Below are 20,989 nucleotides of genomic sequence, written 5' to 3'. Positions count from 1 at the left end.
GTTCTTCTGTGAAGAAAATGTAACTGATGATTTTTAAAAAAAAAAAAATAAGCCCAATGGTATAAGTTAAAATAATGGTTGCTGCACATTCTCAACAATTATAAAAAATAAACAGCACAAAACCAAAAGTAATACACACTCTGTTCATTCTCAGTGAATGAATTAATGAATTAATGAAAAGCTTTATTAACCCAGAAGAAATTTGCATTTTACACAAATGGGCACGACATCAAAACAAAACACATGAAATCAAATCAAATTACAACACTTGAATATGGGAGCATGATCGTGTCATACAAGAACTATAAGAAACAGTCCACATCATGTCACACAAGAACTAAAGAAGTAAGTGACCGTGTCTAAGCATACAAGTATATACTACGGATATAGTACGTATATAAGTATAGGGGTTGAGTAACTGTCAAAACTCTTAATCTTAATGGTTTCACCCTGCAGCCGATGTTGGGCGAGTAGTATTTTGAAACATTTCAGACTGTTTCAAACCAACATCAAATCAATATCAAAGTTTCGGACTTGCCGCCCCCAGGGCACATTGTCATCTATTCCTTTAGTTCGTGGTTGTAGCTCTTGCTGGTTTTAGTTTCACACTTCATGTGAGATAAGCTGTTGAAAGACCTCAGGGTGGAAGTCACTGAGCAACTTGAGAATAAAATGGTGAAAGGTTGATTATTTAATTGACAACGACAAGCAGGTCACACCAAAATAATGTATTTGAATATCATTAAAACTATAACTGGTGTATGCAACAAATGTGTTATTTAAGAATGCAGAGTTGTAGAAGAACAGTTTTATATGATAAAAATATGTCTATTTTCCAATACCTGCATCTTCTGCAAAATATCTTAAAAATCAGCACCATTGGATCCTGAGACTCTTACTAGCAGTTTCTGCCTATAAAATCGTCCAGCCCTACAACATGTTGATTATCATAGCAACCTCTGAGCACCATGCATTGGGGTGGGGGTTGGTGGGGTTGGAAAGAGTTGTCGATCTCTACAGTTGCAAAACACTACCAGTTTTAGGTGCTGAGATTTTGTGCTTTCAAAACCTGCATCCGAAATCTATATTTTAGTAAAAACAAAATACAAATAAAATACAAAAAAAAACCATTAGAGGGCACCCCGCGTTTTACAGTCCAATATTCACCCACAAAACTACGGGTCGCCGCATATTAACTCGCTGCACATTTTAACTTTCTAGTATGTAGGAACCAGCTGTGTGACAACTTGAGAGTAATCCAAAGCATTTTCTTCCAGCAAGAAAACAAACCCCCACATAATAAATGCTGCTGCAAAAGTAGACTAAATATGTGTGTAATTATCACTTTTGAAAGGGGCTGAAATCTTTGCGGCTATAAAAACACAAAAAAAAACATTATTCTGAACTAACTGGTCGTGCTACTGTTGTAATCAGCAGTCTTTAGATAAAAATGTGGCCATACGTGATGTGTTATAAATACTGAACAGTGTTTTATGACAGTTAAAAATATTGTAGAGTGTTTTAAAACACGAGTAGCTCTTTACTTAACATTTCTGCGGGACTTCTTAGTTAGGTAGCTTGCAAAATTGTGAGACCTTATTACTGTTAGACTTGTCACTTGCAGGGAGGGCAGCATTGCTCAAGGTTGCTGGTATTGAAATTCCTACTGGTCACTGATAGTGGTCGCTAGAGAACAATTTTAATTATTTTACCTTTAAATCTCTTCTCAGAGAAGCCTGATAGATGTTGATATTCTGATTGACATCACAACGCACAAGGTCCACGTGGAATCTATCTGGAAGGTTCTCTTCATAGAAACCAGGAGTCCCGTGCTCTTTTCGCATCTTGGATGAGAGAAACACCACAGCTCCATTCTTGCTCAAATGAACGAGAGTCTCCAGCAACAGTGGGTATGTTTCTGTCAGATACACAATATCTGCACCCAGCACCAGATCCCAGTTAGAAGGGAAGCTGAGCTGGTCCTGACCCCAGGATAAAGGAAGGACAGTTGGAGTGACTGAAGGCCAACCAGTAATTGGCATGTTTGCAGAGACGTTAGCCTTAAGTTGTGGGACAGCCAAAGGAAGGTCTGTAAGGGTCACATCTGCTCCTGAAAGAAGGTGTGATAATCTAATTTATTTGTTATTTCAATGTGGTGTGATTGCACCTGCTTGATCAGCATCCTTGCAACTATAAACTAAAAACAAGAAAAATGGAAAGATAGACAAAAACATTTATAAGCCACTTTATCAAGTACACCCCCTCGTTCATGCAAATGGCCTCATTTGCATTAACGACTAATGGATCATGTGGCTGCGACTCAATATATAAAGCATGCAGACATGATGAAGAGGTACAGTTATTGTTCAACCAAACATCAGAATGGGGAGGATGCAACTTCCAAAGAAGTTTCGTTCCAGGTACATTCCAGGACTTGTATTTAAGAAACGTTGACAATGCAATGGTTGTTGGTGCCAGGCGTGGTGGTTTAATATAGTCGTTCAACCAACTCAGAAACTACTGACCTCCTGGCATTTCCACGCAATTGTCCCCAGAATTTATAGAGAATGGTGCAAAAAACAAAAGAGAAAAAACGACACAGACAACAGTGGTGTGCATAAGGTCATTTCTGCACACACAGTAGCTACGTTTACATGCAGAGATTTCTATCCATCCAAATGAATTCTATCTGATGGCAGATCCAAATGACATGTTCATAGACTAATCCGGCGAAGTACCGGAAGTTAACAAAATGAATAACGTTAAGATCGCCATCCATAAGGTACCTTCATCATTAACTGGGGGCCACTGTCTAACGTCGTCAATCCAACTACCCAATATGCTGTCACTGCTGTCACTTAGCAGGCAATAGCAAACACTTACTACCGCAGTAATGGCGGCGTCGCTAGATGGTGGCACACACAAATTGGTCGGCGGATTAGTCAATATGTACACCAAATGTGGTTATCCATTCAGTGTATCCATTTACTTGTGCAAGATATGTAACCTGAACGTAATTTCTGCACATGCAAAGAGTGGCATTTACAATCAAGTTACCTTGAGTCCTGTCAATACAGAAGTAAAATTAACTGAGATTAAAAACCAACAGATGTCACCTCAAATCCTTCTATTTATTGTATATTTTAACTTGTTTTACGAGGAAGCACACCTGTACCTCCTTTACCGAGTGGTGGGCTGACAGGGCCATCAGTGCCTTTTTCTGCTGGCCATATCAAAATCAAAATCTTAATATGATTTTCAGTTTTTTGTTATTTGTTTTTTTTGTTTTTTTATTTACCCCCCCGTCTCTTTTTCTCCCCAGTTGTACCCGTCCAATTACCCAACCCTTCCGAGCCGTTCCGGTCGCTTCTCCAACCTCTCTGCCTATCCGGGGAGGGCTGCAGACTACCACATGCCTCCTCCTATACATATGGAGTCGCCAGCCTCTTCTTTTCACCTGACAGTGAGGAGTTTCACAAGGGGGACGTAGCACGTAGGAGGATCACGCTTCCCCCCCCCCAGTTCCCCCTCCCCCCCGAACAGGCGCCCCGACTGACCAGAGGAGGCGCTAGTGCATCGACCAGGACACATACCTACATCCGGCTTCCCACCCGCAGACACGGCCAATTGTGTCTGTAGGGACGCCCAGCCAAGCCGGGGATAACACGGGAATTCAAACAGGTGATCCCCGTGTTGGTAGGTAACGGAACAGACTGCTGCGCAACCCGGATGCCCTGTTTTTCATAGTTAAATTGAAGTGTGCCCAAAAGTGTCTGAATTCAATTACTTGTTTTCTGTTGGGGCTGAACAGGGATATCCTATGTCATCTAAACGCATCACAGCTCCTTGCACCAGCACTAGTTTGTATTGCTAGCACTATTATAATTATTATCATTGGTAGCCGGGTGGCACGGTTTTTGAAAGATGCGACCTTCACGGTGGCCCAGTGGTTAGCACTGTTGCCTCACAGCAAGAAGGTCCTGGGTCTGAACCCCAGGCCGTCCCAGGTCCTTTCTGTGTGGAGTTTGCATGTTCACCCCGTGTCTGTGTGGGTTTCCTCCGAGTACTCCGGTTTCCTCCCACCATCAAAAAAGACATGCATGTTATACTCCTGCCTGTACTCCTGACCGAGGCAATAAGAAAACGAACTGGAGTTCGTCCCCAGGCGTTTGTAACATATAATTTCATTGTAACCAACAATGACAAAATAAAGTGGCAATCTTTCTTGTTCTTTCTTATTGCCAATCAAATTGTGTAGTGACAAAATATCCAAAATTCCTGCGATGTATCGGTGCTAGGCTCGGTGTCGTCATCAACTTTGAGCCTTTGGCGGGTTGTGAGAAAACTCATCGCAATGGCTGCAACATTCACAGCTACTGACAATCTTGTTGCCAAACTACTAAATGTTTTTTTGCAAATCTGGTAGGATTGTCTGCATTTTTTACACATTCTCCCAAACGGACTAAATTCCTTGATGAATTTTGTGAGCGAAGGATAAGTCTCTCAAGTATGTCCGAACTTCAACTCCAGGTTGATGGGTACATTTTTCTTACAGAATTGAAGGCGGTGCACTGATAATATTGTCAAAACCCAGCCTCTGAGGATAAGCAGCCACAGAGGATGCACAAGCCAATGCATTCTTAGTGCCGGTCCCAAGCCCGGATAAATGGGGAGGGTTGCGTAAGGAAGAGCATCCGGCGTAAAAGATTTGCCAAATCAAATATGATGATCATAAATCAGATTTCCATACTGGGTCGGTCGAGGCCCGGGTTACCAACGACCGCCACCGGTACTGTTAGCCAGCAGGGTACCGGTGGAAACTATGCTACTTTTGGGCGAAGGAGAAGGAGAGGGGGAAGGCATGTCCAGAGGCAGCGGGAGAGGAGGAAGGGTAGGCATGTGGGGGTGAGAGTTGGAACTTTGAATGTTGGCACTATGAATGGTAAAGGGAGAGAGCTGGCTGATATGATGGAAAGAAGAAAGGTAGGCATACTGTGTGTGCAAGAGACCAGGTGGAAGGGGAGTAAGGCCAGGAGAATCGGAGGTGGGTTCAAATTCTTCTACCATGGTGCAAATGGGAGGAGAAATGGGGTAGGGGTCATTCTGAAGGAAGAGTATGTCAAGAGTGTGCTGGAGGTGAAGAGAGTGTCAGATAGAGTAATGAGTATGAAGCTGGAAATCGAAGGTGTATTGCTGACGGTTATCAGCGCATATGCCCCGCAAGTCGGGTGTGAGATGGACGAAAAAGAAGAATTCTGGAGTGAGTTGGATGAAGTGGTGGAGAGGGTACCCAAGGAGGAGAGAGTGGCGATTGGAGCAGGCTTCACTAGACATGTTGGTGAAGGGAACAGAGGTGATGAAGAGGTCATGGGTAGGTATGGTGTCAAGGAGAGAAAAGTGGAAGGACAGATGGTGGTGGATTTTGCAAAAAGGATGGAAATGGCTGTGGTGAATACATTTTTCAAGAAAAGGGAGGAACACAGGGTGACGTACAAGAGTGGAGGAAAGTGCACACAGGTGGACTATATCTTAGGCACGATCTGAAAGGGACTGGAAACTGCAAGCTGGTGACAGGGGAGAAAGTAGCTAGGCAGCATCGGATGATCGTCTGTAGAATGACTTTGGAGACCAAGAAGAAGAAGAGAGTGAAGGCAGAACCAAACATCAAATGGTGGAAGTTAAAGAAGGAAGACTGTTGTGTGGAGTTCAGGGAGGAGTTAAGACAGGCACTGAGTGGTAGTGAAGAGTTGCCAGATGGCTGGGCAAGCACTGCAGAAATAGTGGGGGAGACAGATAGGAAGGTAACTGATGTGTCATCGGGACAAAGGAAGGAAGACAAGGAGACTTGGTGGTGGAATGAGGAAGTACAGCGAAGTATACAGAGGAAAAGGTTCGCAACGAAGAAGTGGGATAGTCAGAGAGATGAAGAAAGTAGACAGGAGAACAAGGATACGCAGCGTAAAGTGAAGAGAGAGGTGGCAAAGGCAAAGGAAAAGGCGTATGGTGCGTTGTATGAGAAGTTGGACACTAAGGAAGGAGAAAAGGACTTAAACGAATTGGCTAAACAGAGGGACCAAGCTGGGAAGGATGTGCAGCAGGTTAGAGCGATAAAGGATAGAGATGGAAATGTATTGACAAGTGAGGAGAGTGTGTTGAGGAGGAAGGAGGGAGAGAGAGTAGGTTTGATGATGTAGGGATAGTGAATCAGGAAGTGCGGTGGATAAGCAAGGAGGAAGTGAGGGCAGCTATGAAGTGGTTGAAGAGTGGAAACGTCCAGATGACATACCTGTGAAGGCATGGAGATGTTTAGCAGAGATGGCAGTTGTGGTATCCTAGCATTTATACTGTTATTTCCTAATGATAAATACTTACCTGCTAATGGCTAAGAACAATACTAAATAATACATAATCATACTTACCTTGGTTAATCCTGTTGTAGAGTAATGATATGGGTTATTACTGAAAAGTCCACTAGGCGGCGATCTTGTTATGCTGTTCAGAGTGTATGTTCTGTAACAGTAGAAGAAGAGTTACCGAAGTCGGCGTCCGGAAACTCGGTGTTGATACAACGTTAGACATGTGAATGTAACATGTAATGGTGCCACACTTTAAGTCAATGAAACGTTGAAATGAAGTTTGAGATGTTGTGGACGAATCATTCTTCATAAGATACAACATCTTCTTGGCGACGAGAAAAAAGTCTTGGAAGAGGACACCGATGCCGGTTTGGATGACAAACCAGACGGCAGCGCGACGGGTCACGTTGGTTAGCAGTTGCTAATGCAAAGTGAAGAGGACTGTTTTCGGCTAACAAAGGGGGAGAGAGAAATAGTGAAGAAATTACTACCATTGGCACGCTCGCTGCGTTTTATTCCAAAAATCAAACTTGGGAAGAGTATTGTGAAATACTGGATCAGTTTTTTGCGGCAAATGCCATTGACGATGGCGATAGGCAGAGAGCTATAATCATAAGTGTCGTCAGAAAATCAACATAAGGTAGTCGGTGATGATGAGGAACCTTCTCAGCCCAGACAAGCCGAAGGACAAAACCTATCAGCAAATTGTAGTACTGCTGAAAAATCACTTTAACCCAAAGCCGAGCGAAATTGTGCAAAGGCACAAGTTTGATTCCCGAAATCGCAAGTCTATTGAATCGGTAATGGAGTATGTGGCAGAGCTGAGTCGGCTGGCTCAGGACTATAACTACGGTGACACTTTACAGCCGATGTTGAGAGATAGGATCGTCCGGGGGAATAATGACGACCGGATTCAAAGACGGCTCCTGGCAGACGCAGATTTGACATTTGATAAAGCCTTGTCAATTGCCGCAGCAGCGGAGACCGCAAACAAAAATGCTCATGATCTGCAAAATCCCAGTGCAGCGGCAAAGCGCTTCAATGTAAACAAAGGCTCGCACGAGGCTAGTGCGTTCAAGGGAGCTACGAGGGAGTGCTACCATTGCAAAGGACAACATACTGCATCAGAATGTAAGTTTAAACAAGAAAAATGTCATGCTTGTGGGAAAATAGGGCACATTGCTAGAGCTTGCCGTAACAAGAATACCCAGAATAAATGGAATAAAAAAGCAGCTGATGTAAAGAGAGATAAAGGGCGGAGTTCAAACTACTGTTCCCATAAAGTGCAAGTGAAGCAAGATGACAGTAACACTGATAGCTCAGAAGAAGGCACAGTCAGTGCATGAAGTTCAAATTGGGACTTATGAGTGAAGTGCACCTGAGAAGAGTAGACCCATATACAGTGAAGATGAAACTAAATGGGAAAAATGTTACTTCTGAGATAGATACCGGCTGCAGTCTCACAGTAATGAATGAAAAAAACATTCCAAATAACGTGGAAAGACAGACTCCTCGGATGAGGCCAGTCAAAATCAAGTTGGAGACTTATACAGGGGACCCTGTTAGGGTGATTGGAGCAGCACTTGTCAGTGTTAAATACAAGCAGCAAAGCGCTAAACTGCCCATCGTTGTGGTCAAAGGGTCAAAGGCCCCACCTTATTCGGACAAGGCTGGCTGGAGGAGATACATCTAAGATGGAGAGAAATCAGAGACCGACAGCCTGTCAAGTACAACACATCACAGCAGAGAAAAGAACACTACAGCAGGTGTTAAATAAACATGAGGATGTGTTCAAAGAGGAGCTTGGCACACTTAAAGTTACCAAGGCTACCATCCATGTGAAAGATAACCCAGTCCCACGATTATTTCGTCCCAGATCTGTCCCCTATGCCATGTGAGCAAAAGTAGATGAAGAAATGGACAGACTGTTGAAAGAAGGCATAATCACACCGGTGAAATATTCAGAATAGGCAACCCCAGTTATGCCAATTTTGAAGCCTAGGGAAATCGTGAGATTATGTGGAGATTACAAACTCACTGTGAACACTGTTTCCTTGCTGGAGCAATATCCAATGCCTCGGGTTGATGACCTTTTTGCAGCACTGTCTGAGGGAAAACAGTTTACAAAATTGGATATGAGTCACGTACCAGCAAGTATTCATGGACGATGAATCAAAGAAATACTTGACAGGGCACACGCGCTGTGGTTTGTTCACATACAACAGACTGCCGTTAGGAGTGGCCTCAGCACCAACTATATTCCAAAGGACCAGGCCCGTAGCCAGAAACATATTTTTTTTTGGGGGGGGGGGGTCGGGCAACACTGCCGAAAGCTACCGGTAAATAAAATTCCCACACTGTATACTATAGCCTAATACCCAACCGTACGGTAAATGTCAACGTATTAATGGCCCATAGATAATCATCAATGCATTAATAAATAAAAGTGGGTCTTACCTTATAAAAGCAGGTCCAATCGTCTTTTTTGTCTGCAAAAGATGTCCAGTACCTCTTCCGGTGTCACCACCATGTCTCTGTGCTCCAAGAGCAATGTCAGTCCATTAAACCGTCTTTCCGTCATTGTACTGCGCATTTTGTCCTTGATCCTTCCCAGACGGGAAAAACTTCTCTCGACATGGGCACTGGTGACAGGAAGCGTGGTCAAAACGCGGAGAAGCTTGAAGATGCTTGGAAACAACTCACTGTTACAGGCATTTAATGCCTCAATGGCATTTTGTGGAACATAAGTTGCATCTTTCCATTTATCCCGCCAGGTGTCAATTTCTGACTTTACAACTTCCAGATGCGGTGACACTTCATCAGGATACAGGTTGGAGAGCGCTTGAGCTGAGCTGTCGTTCAGCATGCTGACCTTAGATGGCAGTAAGGAGCAGAGGTTGGAGATCACATTTCTGTGTTTGCTGAAGCTTTCCTTCATCTGTTATGAATAAAAGTCAAGCATGACTATGAAAAGCTTTTGCCGGTAGTGATTTTCACAGGCCTTCAATGGATCCTCATTGCAGTCCATGCCTCTTCGTGGTCGAAATTCAACCCGATACTTGGCTGCTTGGGAAGAGGTCTTTTGGAAAATCTGCCTGAACTCCATCTCAGAGTTAGCCCTCATCTCATCTACCTGCTTAATAACAGCATCAGCAGCTGAAACGCAACTCACCAAGTCACAATTTTCCTTCTGAAGGAAGGTGGACAGGTGGTAGGTTTTTGCAAGCATCTTCTCACTCACATTCATGGACAGCATGAATTCTGCATTATCAATTGAATTAAAGAGCTGAGTGGCTTTGACAGATGTGTCTCCTGTGAAGGTTTCACTGATTTTCTGCAGGCTGGATCGCACAGGGTCTAAAAGCTCGTTGAATGTAAATATTGCATCGTGGCGTTCGACCCATCTCGTTTCACACAACTTCGTCAGTCGCGTTTTCTTGCAGTCGGGTAAAAGATGTTCCGTCTCGTGTCGCAGATTGGCAGACCGCAAAGCCGAATCATGGAAAAAAGTGCAGATTTACGAGACAATTCCAAAGCAATTTCGCACCATTTGTACAGTGCAGCACTTGTTTAGGACCAAATTCAAACTGTGGCTGACACAGTGCACATAAACTGCTTGCTTGTGCTTCTCTTTGATTTTAGCTTGGGCACCATGTAAAAGGACACTCGTGGCAGATGCGCCGTCGTATCCCTGGCCACTTAAAAACTGTAAATCAACGCCTGCATTTGTCAGCTGACTTTCGATTCCATTGGCGATTGCCTCCCCGTGTTACAGCCCCTCGCCCTTGACATCAAAGCGTTCGCCCTTGACACCTGCTGACCCCCCTGTCAAAGCCTCTCTCCCTTGACTTCAAAGCAATCAGCCTCTCGCCCTTGACATCAAAGCGTTCGCCCCTGACACCAGCTGGCCATCAAAGCAGTCAGCCGCTCTCCCTCGGCATCAAAGCGATCATCACCCTTAAAAAGCCTCCACTGTGGTCCAGTCTTTGCTGGAACGTCGCCTTTCATGGACTTCTGCCTGCCTGCCTGCCTACCTGCCACTGAGCTGACTTCTGCTCTACCCCTGAGATCGGTTACTTCAATAAAGACTTGATTCTTCCCTTACCTGGTTGTCCCGTCTGCTTTTGGGTTCTTTCCTGATACGTGACAGTACGTTCCAGCCACTATGGACCCAGCAGACCACTCCACCACAGACCTGGCCACGGTCTGCCAGGCTGTAGCCAACCAGGAATCGGTCCTCGGCCAGCACAGCCAGGTGCTACAGGGGATGGCTGACGCCCTCCGTGGGCTCAGCTCAAAGATCTCCGGAATCCAGACCCAACTTAGTGCCTCCGCTTGCCCGGGATCCGCCCCTCCAGCTCCGCCACCCCCAGCGCCATCAACTTCGGCTAAGGAACCATGGGTTGCCCCGCCCGGTAAGTATGATGAAGATGTTGGACTTTGTCGCCCTTTTTTGATGCAGTGTGAGATTGTGTTTAACCAGCAGCCCCAGTCATATTCCACGGATGGAGCCAAAGTCGCTTACATCATGGGTCTTCTCCGGGGAAGCGCCCTGGATTGGGCTACAGCGGTGTGGGAAATGCGGGCCTCCACGTCCTCATCCTACGCTGAGCTCACCACTGCTTTTCGCCAGGTTTTTGGTCATCCCGGGCGGGGAAAGGTCGCGTCAAAAAGACTGATCTCTCTCCGCCAGGATTCCCGCAGCGTCGCCGACTACTCAATTGAGTTCCGTACGCTATCAGCGGAGAGCGGATGGAACAACGAGTCCCTCCAGGCCGGGTTTTCCAACGGGCTAATCGAATCCATAAAGGACGAATTGGTTTCCTACCCCGAGCCTGGAGGGTTGGAGGAATTGGTTACCCTGGCCATTCGTGTGGACAACCGTCTCCGGGAGCGGAGGCGAGAGAGGACGCGCCGCTTTCCTGGTCACAACAACTTACCACGGGCCACACCTCCAAACTCTGGGGGCCGAGCTCGCTCGACTGAGGTTGCCGTCCTCCGAGAAAGCCCGAGGCGTGACTCTTCCCCAGCTTCGGAGCCGATGCAACTCGGCCGCTTCCGGCTCAACCCGGAGGAGCCTCAACGCCGCATCACCGAGAACAGCTGCTTGTATTGTGGTCAGCCTGGTCACTTTCTCGCCTCCTGCCCTCACCGTTCCGTCAAACTAGCAGGCTCACGAGGGAGGGGGAGGATCCTCGTGAGCCCAACTGTCTGCCCTCTGTCTCCTCGTCCACGTACCCAGTTGCAAGCTACCATCAGTTTTAAAGGTCAGTCCACTAAACTTTTGGCTTTAATTGACTCTGGAGCTGGTGAAAGCTTTTTGGACGCAAGTGTTGTGAAGCAGCTAGTTCTTGCCACTGTGAGCCTGGACCAGCCTCTTGAAGCTAATGCCCTGGATGGACGTCTCCTGGCCCAGATAACCTCTAAGACCGAGCCTGTGCGCCTCCTGTTGTCGGGAAACCATCAAGAGGAGTTAAGTTTTTTCGTTATCAATTCTCCCTTTGTTCCCATTATACTTGGTCATCCCTGGATGATTAAGCATAGTCCCCATATTGATTGGTCATCGGCCAGAATTTCAAGTTGGAGTCCCGTCTGTCATGCCATATGCCTCCAGTCTGCTCTGCCTCAGTCTGTCCCCTGTCAGGTGTCAAGCTCTGAGACCTCTGACCTGTCACTGGTGCCTCCAGAGTACCATGACCTCCAAGCCGTGTTCAACAAGCAGCAAGCTCTCGCCCTGCCTCCTCATCGCCCCTATGATTGCGCTATTGACCTGCTGCCGGGCGCTCCCCTCCCTAGCAGCCGCCTATATAGCCTCTCCAAGCCTGAGCGGGAGTCCATGGAGAGATACATCAAGGACTCCTTGGCTGCTGGTCTTATTCGCCCGTCATCATCGCCCCTTGGTGCGGGGTTCTTTTTTGTGGCCAAGAAGGACAAGACCCTCCGGCCGTGTATTGACTATAGAGGCCTAAATAACATCACAGTCGAGAATAAGTACCCTCTGCCCCTCATGACTTCCGCTTTTGATTCTCTCCAGGGAGCCACAGTGTTCACTAAACTAGACCTCCGCAATGCTTACCACCTGGTCCGGGTTCGAGACGGAGATGAATGGAAGACTGCCTTCAACACCCCCCTGAGGCATTTTGAATATCTGGTGATGCCGTTTGGTCTCACTAATGGCCCAGCTGTCTTCCAGAGTCTGGTCAATGACGTCCTACGTGACATGTTGGATCGTTTCGTTTTTGTTTACCTGGGTGATATCCTGATTTTTTCCAGAGACCTGTCAGAGCATGTCATGCACGTCCGCCAAGTCCTTCAACGGCTTCTGGAGAACCGCCTTTTCGTAAAGGCAGAGAAGTGCGAATTCCATGCCCCTTCAGTCACCTTCCTGGGCTACATCGTGGCCGATGGGCAGGTGAGAATGGACCCCGCCAAGGTCAGAGCGGTTCTTGAGTGGCCAAGCCCGACCAGCCGTAAGCAGCTTCAGACGTTCCTCGGGTTTGCCAACTTCTACAGACGGTTCATCCGCAACTACAGCCGCGTTGTGGCCCCACCAACCGCTCTTACCTCCACCTCCAGACCGTTCCTGTGGACCCCTGTAGCAGAGGCAGCTTTCCAAGCCCTCAAGCACCGCTTCACCACAGCTCCTATCCTCATCCAGCCAGACCCAACCAAGCAGTTCGTTGTAGAAGTGGACGCCTCTGAGATTGGGGTGGGGGCGGTCCTTTCTCAGCGTTCCGGTGAGGATGGCAAGACACACCCCTGTGCCTTCGTGTCTCGCCGCCTCTCCCCAGCTGAAAGGAACTATGATGTGGGGAATCGTGAGCTCCTGACGGTGAAATTGGCACTGGAGGAATGGCGACATTTTCTGGAGGGGTCGGAGCTTCCTTTTATAGTGTGGACTGACCATAAGAACCTGGAATACATCCAGTCAGCAAAGCGACTCACCGCGCGCCAAGCCAGGCGGGCGCTCTTTTTGGTCGCTTTAATTTTTCCTTGACGTACAGACCTGGCTCCAGGAATGCCAAGCCTGATGCTCTGTCTCGTGTGCATGGGGAGGAGTCTGAGCCCAAGCTCCAACCTGACACCATCGTTCCCTCTACCTGCGGCTGTCACCTGGAACATTGAAAGGGAGGTCATGGCAGCACAACAGACTCAGCCTGACCCAGCTAACGGTCCCCCGGGGCGCTTGTTTGTTCCAGACGCTGTTAAATCTAGCGTGTTGCAGTGGGCTCACTCTTCCAAACTTACCTGCCATCCTGGAGTAACCCGTACCCTAGCCTTCCTCCGCAGGCGGTTCTGGTGGCCTTCCGTGACGGAGGATACTGGGTCTTTTGTTTCTGCCTGTCCTGTTTGTGCCCAGAATAAGCCCTCCACTCGGGCCAGTTCCAGTCTGCTGCGCCCCCTGCCTGTTCCACACCGTCCCTGGTCGCATCTGTCCTTGGATTTCGTCTCTGGTCTGCCCGCCTCTGACGGTAACACCGTTGTACTGACTGTTGTTGATCGCTTCAGTAAATTTGTTCACTTTTTGCCCTTATCTAGACTGCCTTCGGCCCAAGAGACTGCGGATCTGCTGGTCAGGGAGGTTTTCCGGGTCCACGGTCTCCCCCGTGATATCGTGTCTGACCGTGGCCCCCAGTTCACTTCTGCTGTCTGGAAGGCTTTCTGCTCTGCCATCGGTGCCACCGTCAGCCTGTCATCGGGGTTCCATCCTCAGACCAACGGCCAGGCCGAGAGGGCCAACCAGGCACTGGAGACGATTCTCCGCTGTCTGGTGTCTGCCAACCCATCCTCTTGGTCCTCACAACTTCCCTGGGTAGAATATGCCCATAACACCCTGCCATCGTCTGCTACTGGGTTGTCCCCTTTTCAATGCCTTTACGGCTATCAGCCTCCCCTTTTTCCTTCGCAAGAGGTAGACATTCCGGTTCCGTCTGTCCAGGCCCATGTCCGTCGGTGCCGTCGGACCTGGCGGCGAGCCCGTGCCGCACTGCTCAGGACCTCCGGCCGTTACCAGCGCTTAGCGGATCGTCATCGCACCCCTGCTCCGGACTACTCCCCCGGTGACCAGGTATGGCTCTCTACCAAGGATCTACCCTTGAAATCGGACGCTAAGAAACTGTCCCCCAGGTATATTGGTCCCTTTCCCATTGTAAAAGTCATTAATCCCTCTGTGGTCCGTCTGAAGCTGCCCCGCACTCTCCGAGTTCACCCTTCCTTCCATGTGTCCTGCCTCAAACCTGTCTCTACCAGCCCTCTAGTTCCTCCGGCCCCCCCACCCCCACCTCCTCGTATGATCAACGATCATCCGGCTTACACCGTCCGTCGTCTCCTGGACTCTCGGCGCCGCGGTCGCGGTCTGCAGTATCTCGTGGACTGGGAGGGATATGGCCCGGAGGAGAGGTGTTGGGTCCCTCGTCGCCTGGTCCTGGACGCGAACCTCATCCGGGACTTCCACAGGACGCACCCTGACGGGTTTGGTAGGTCGCCTGGTGGCGCCCCTCGGAGGGGGGGTACTGTCACAGCCCCTCGCCCTTGACATCAAAGCGTTCGCCCTTGACACCTGCTGACCCTCCCTGTCAAAACCTCTCTCCCTTGACTTCAAAGCAATCAGCCTCTCGCCCTTGACATCAAAGCGTTCGCCCCTGACACCAGCTGGCCATCAAAGCAGTCAGCCGCTCTCCCTCGACATCAAAGCGATCATCACCCTTAAAAAGCCTCCACTGTGGTCCAGTCTTTGCTGGAACGTCGCCTTTCATGGACTTCTGCCTGCCTGCCTGCCTGCCTGCCTGCCTGCCTGCCTGCCTGCCTACCTGCCACTGAGCCGACTCCTGCTCTACCCCTGAGATCGGTTACTTCAATAAAGACTTGATTCTTCCCTTACCTGGTTGTCCCGTCTGCTTTTGGGTTCTTTCCTGATACGTGACACCCCGGTTAACTTCTCGATATCAACAAAGGACAAAAAATCCTCTCTGATGCTATATTGGCTGTCATGCTGGTTCACGTACCTGACACAGACAGAAAGCTGCTCCCGCCCCGAAACATCTTTCATTTCATCTGCCAACACAGCGAAACACTGCGCGGAGTTTACTTTCTGCACCAGTTTGTTTGTTATCACATCTCCAATTATGCTGATTATTTCATTTTGTACATCAGGACTGCAGTAGCTAGCGTTTGCTGCGCATTTACTCAAGTGTTGTAACAGTACTGTGTCGCCAGATGTAGCCCTAAACCTGAGTAAAGCCCTGAAATTTCCGTCATTGTGAGTTGGCTCATTCAATGTCACTGGTCCTGCATCAATATCACCTCTCAGGGCGAGTTCTTGGCGACCGCAAAAAAATCAACGTTGCAATGATGCTTTTGATTTTTTCTCTGTTTTCTTGGACTTTCTTTTTTCTCTCAGAATCTAGCCTCAACGAAATTGCATCCATTTTATTGTTGAGAACCATTTGGAAATTGTCCGCTTTCAAACATGCATCCTTGTGATATGCCTTTTGTGCATGGTCTTTGAACGTCTCTAAAGCATGTTTCCAGTCTGAGAAGTGGACATTAATTAGCTTGCCTGCTTTTCTGTGCCCTCCCTTGCCCACATGCTCGACTGCAAACGCAACACAGTGCTTACAAAAACAACCGTCGGACCTTGTTGAGTATACTAGCCAGCTAAACTGGTCAATCCAATGACGTTGGAAACGTAGTTTACCTCCTAGTTTTGTAGAGAATGTTTGTCCGATATTGGCCGTCCAGTCCAGTGAGTATATTTCTCTTCTCTGTTCGTCTGATATTTTCCCACCAATATAATCCTCAAAGTCGTGTGAAAACGTTTCCGAGGTAGAGGACGGCGGGTCTGCTAACTCTGGCTCCGTTTCCGAGGAGGAGGGCAGTTGGTCTGCTAACACTTGCTCCGGAAAACCGGTAACGTTAGTGACCAGATCATCTGTAATGTTCTTGTTTTTTTCTTTTTTGAGTCGGGACACGTTGAAACAAAAAAATCACTGATTTTACGAATATTAACTTTACTGCTCTTGCCTGATTTACAGGTAGCTTTCGGCGGCTCCATTGCTTTTGAAAAGCAAACTATAGATCGACCATTTAGCTAGCATAACCAGTGGCAGGTTGCTTAGCTGACTCGTCAGACCCCTGAGCCAATCAAAAGCGTGTGATTTTATTTGTTTTACGAAACAGACCAATAAGATACATCATGTTTGGAAACAAATTAACTGACAGGTTTAACACCTGTCAGTCACGATAGATGCAGTGTATGAGTAGGCTAGAGGGGCGGTGACAAATAATCAAAACGATAACTAAATAATTATTGGTGCCATTTCAGACGGGCCGTGGGGTTTCGGGGGGGCGTTCAGACACGAAAACCACCTACCTGGATACGTGCCTGCAAAGGACCATGGAGAGTCTGTTAAGAGGAATTCCATGCGTGACAGTGTACCTTGATGACATTTTGGTGAGTGGAGTGGATGAGGTAGACCACCTAAAATCCTCAACACAGTGTTGACAACACTGGAAGACGCTGTGCTGCGCTGAAGGAGGAATAAGTGCACCTTCCTACAGGAGGAAGTGGAGTATTTGGGACATCGGGTTGGACGCACAGGGACTTCACCCTGTGGAGAGAAAAGTGAAAGCCATCCAGGAAGCTCCCGCTCCCACAAATGTCACTGAACTTAAGTCATATTTAGGTTTTCTAAACTACTACAAAAATTTCTTTCCCAAACCAGCGACCTTGTTTCATGAACTTTTAAGACGAGATGTGCGATGGAAGTGGAAAAAGGAGCGGGAAGATGATTTTCAAAAAGGCCTTGCTGAACACATCAAATGTGATAGTTCACTACTCAGCTGACCAAGAATTGATTTTGTCATGTGATGCGTCACCATATGGAGTTGGTGCCGTTTTATCACACAGGATGGATGACGGTAGTGAAAGGCCCATATGTCACGCACACTGATGCCTGCTGAGACAAGATACTCTCAGCTTGACAAAGAAGGCTTGGTGTTGTTTGGTGTTGAGAGATTTCACAAGTACTTATATATGGGCGAGCCTTCACCATCTACACAGATCATAAGCTGTTGATCTACCTCTTCAATGAGAAAAAACCCATTCCACAAATGGGTTCTTCGAGAGTTCAGAGATGGGCTGTGCACCTCAGCGCCTACAAGTACAAAGCAGGAAAACACCACGCCAACGTAGACATGTTGAGCAGACTGCCTCTGTCTGAAACACTGAAGAAGGATGTCTGTGAATGTTCTCATTCATTTAGGTCATGGTTATCCAAAGGAGTTGAATCAAGTGCAACTGCACTTGGTATATATCCGTGAAGACGTTTCGCCTCTCATCCAAGAGGCTTCCTCACTTCGTGCCTCGTGACTGTGACCGTAAACTCGGTCACGTACAACATTGCCAAACATATAGCCAACATCTTGACCCCTTTAGTGGGTGAAACACCTCACCATATCCAAAACTCTATTGACTTTGTGGACAAGGTCCAAGGTGTAAAACTGGAACCGGATGAAACCATGTTACTCGTTATTCAACTGCATCCCAACCATGGAGGCTTTGGAAACTGTGAGGCAACGTTTGCTACGGGATGACACCCTCCACAATAGGACCAACCTCAGCCCAGACCAGATTTGCCAACTACTGGACCTTTGCCTGAAGACTACATATGTCCAATTCAGGGGCCAGTTTTATAGACAGAAACACGGCTGTGCAATGGGCTCACCAGTATCGCCCATTGTGGCCAACTTATATATGGAAGAGGTAGAACACAGGGCCCTGAACTCCTTCAGAGGAACACCTCCGAGCCACTTGTTCAGATATGTGGATGACACATGGGTCAAAATCCAAACACAAGAGGTGCAAGTGTTTACCAAACACATCAACTCAGTGGACAAGAACATTAAGTTCACAAGGGGAGATGTAAAGAACAACAGTTTGCCCTTCTTGGACTGTGACATCCACATTGGGGAAGACAGGAGCCTCCAAATTGGGGTTTACAAGAAACCTACACACACAGACCAATATCTACTTTTCGACTCACATGTTGCACAAACTGAGCATCATCAGAACTCTGCAACACAGAGCTGACAATGTGCCCAGCAGCACTCAGGCCCAACGAGAAGACCACAAGCTTTAAAAACCTGCGGCTACCCCAGTTGGACCTTTGTGAAAACTGCAACATGTTCCAAAAAGACCAATCAGGTGAGCGATGAGGAGAAAAGGAACAGAAGGAATAGCACAGTCATCCTGTATGTTTCTGGGGTCTCCGAGAAACTCAGGAGAATTTTCAACAGACACCGCATCCTGGTATACTTCAAACCCAGCAACACACTCCGACAAAGACCGGTTCATCCCAAAGACCATGTACCACACACCCGGAAAAACAATCTGGTGTATGCTGTACAATGCAATGAGGATTTCACTGACCTATACACTCACTGGCCACTTTATTAGGTACACCTTGCTAGTACCGGGTTGGACCCTCTTTTGCCTTCAGAACTGCCTTAATCCTTCGTGGCATAGATTCAACAAGGTACTGGAAACATTCCTCGGAGAGTTTGGTCCATATTGACATGATAGCATCACGCAGTTGCTGCAGATTTGTCGGCTGCACATCCATGATGCGAATCTCCTGGTCCACCACATCCCAAAGGCGCTCTATTGGATTGAGATCTGGGGACTATGGAGGCCATTTGAGTACAGTGAACTCATTGTCATGTTCAAGAAACCAGTCTGAGATGATTCGAGCTTTATGACATGGCGCGTCATCCTGCTGGAAGTAGCCATCAGAAGATGGGAACACTGGGGTCATAAAGGGATGGACATGGTCAGCAACAATACTCAGGTAGGCTGTGGTGTTGACACGATGCTCAATTGGTACTAAGGGGCCCAAAGTGTGCCAAGAAAATATCCCCCACACCATTACACCACCACCACCAGCCTGAACCGTTGATACAAGGCAGGATGGATCCATGCTTTCATGTTGTTGACGCCAAATTCTGACCCTACCATCCGAATGTCGCAGCAGAAATCGAGACTCGTCAGACCAGGCAACGTTTTTCCAATCTTCTATTGTCCAATTTTGGTGAGCCTGTGCGAATTGTAGCCTCAGTTTCCTGTTCTTAGCTGACAGGAGTGGCACCCGGTGTGGTCTTCTGCTGCTGTAGCCCATCTGCCTCAAGGTTCGACGTGTTGTGCGTTCAGAGATGCTCTTCTGCATACCTCGGTTGTAATGAGTGGTTATTTGAGTTACTGTTGCCTTTCTATCAGCTCGAACCAGTCTGGCCATTCTCCTCTGACCTCTGGCATCAACAAGGCATTTTCGCCCACAGAACTGCCGCTCACTGGATATTTTCTCTTTTTCCGACCATTCTCTGTAAACCCTAGAGATGGTTGTGCGTGAAAATCCCAGTAGATCAGTAGTTTCTGAAATACTCAGACCAGCCCGTCTGGCACCAACAACCATGCCACGTTCAAAGTCACTTAAATCACCTTTCTTCCCCATTCTGATGCTCGGTTTGAACTGCAGCAGATCGTCTTGACCATGTCTACATGCCTAAATGCATTGAGTTGCTGCCATGTGATTGGCTGATTAGAAATTTGCGTTAACGAGCAGTTGGACAGGTGTGGCTAATAAAGTGGCTGGTGAGTGTACATAGGAGAAACCAGACAACCACTACACAAACGTATGGCCCAACACAGAAGGCCAAACTCCTCAGGACAAGACTCAGCAGTCTATCTACACCTAAAGGAGAAGACACGCTCCTTCGAGGACAGCAACATACACATTTTGGACAGATAAGATAGATGGTTTGAAAGAGGGGTGAAGGAAGCCATCTATGTGAAACTGGAAAAACCATCCCTCAACAGAGGAAGAGGTCTGCGACACCACATATCTCCCACTTACAATGCCGTCCTCTCATCTCTACCCAGGAGACTCGATGAAGACAGCGACATCACAGACTACCATAGAGAAACTATGTCAGAGTTTCAGTGTCTTTGGCCTACCGAAAATGTTGGTGTCAGACAATGGAACCTGTTTCACAAGTGCAGAGTTCGAGTCATTCATGAAACAAAATGGCATCTGTCATGTGAGATCAGCACCATTACACCCATCCTCTCATGGGCTGGTGGAGAGGGTGGTCCAAACCTTCAAAGAGGGGATGAAAAAGATGAAGGGGGAGACTGTGCAAACCAGGCTGTCAAGGTTCCTGTTTCAGTTATGCACCACACCTCATGTGACAACAGGCGTGTCACCTGCAGAGTTGATGATGTCATGGAGACTCAGATCTGCTTGGGACTTGATCATGCCAGATGTGAAAACTAAAGTGCAGCAAAAAGAACTGAAGCAGAAACGGACTCATGACACAAACAGGAAAGTGAGAAGTTTCTCACCAGGAGATGACGTTTTCATCAGAAACTACTCATATGGACCTAAATGGATTCCTGCTGTCATCGAGAGCTCCTCGGGTCCAGTATCCTACACTGTGCTCATTGGAAGTGGTCAAACCATGAAGAGGCACGTGGATCAAGTGAGAGCTAGACTAACAGACGCCGCGCCAAGCTTGGAGTCTGAAAAAGACTTGGTGTTGTTGCCGGACACTGACCAAGGCTCTGTGGGCCCCTTGCC

General features: G+C 47.6%; 1 protein-coding gene across 1 annotated transcript in view; it reads right to left on the bottom strand.

Annotated features, from left to right (window-relative positions):
* Positions 1–1,588: 1,588 nt before the first annotated feature.
* The window catches only part of LOC130108337 (EEF1A lysine methyltransferase 3-like), a 126,910-nt gene continuing 107,509 nt past the window's right edge, over positions 1,589–20,989 (bottom strand). The window contains exon 3 of the mRNA XM_056275241.1: positions 1,589–2,110. Within this exon, the coding sequence (XP_056131216.1) occupies positions 1,704–2,110 (407 nt within the window). The 3' untranslated portion in view covers positions 1,589–1,703. The remainder of the gene's footprint in view (positions 2,111–20,989) is intronic.

This window comes from Lampris incognitus, chromosome 2 (genome assembly GCF_029633865.1).
Source record: "Lampris incognitus isolate fLamInc1 chromosome 2, fLamInc1.hap2, whole genome shotgun sequence".
Classification (NCBI taxonomy): Eukaryota; Metazoa; Chordata; class Actinopteri; order Lampriformes; family Lampridae; genus Lampris; species Lampris incognitus.
The sequence above is the reverse complement of the archived record's forward strand: the minus strand, read 5'-3'. Positions and strand labels throughout refer to the sequence as shown.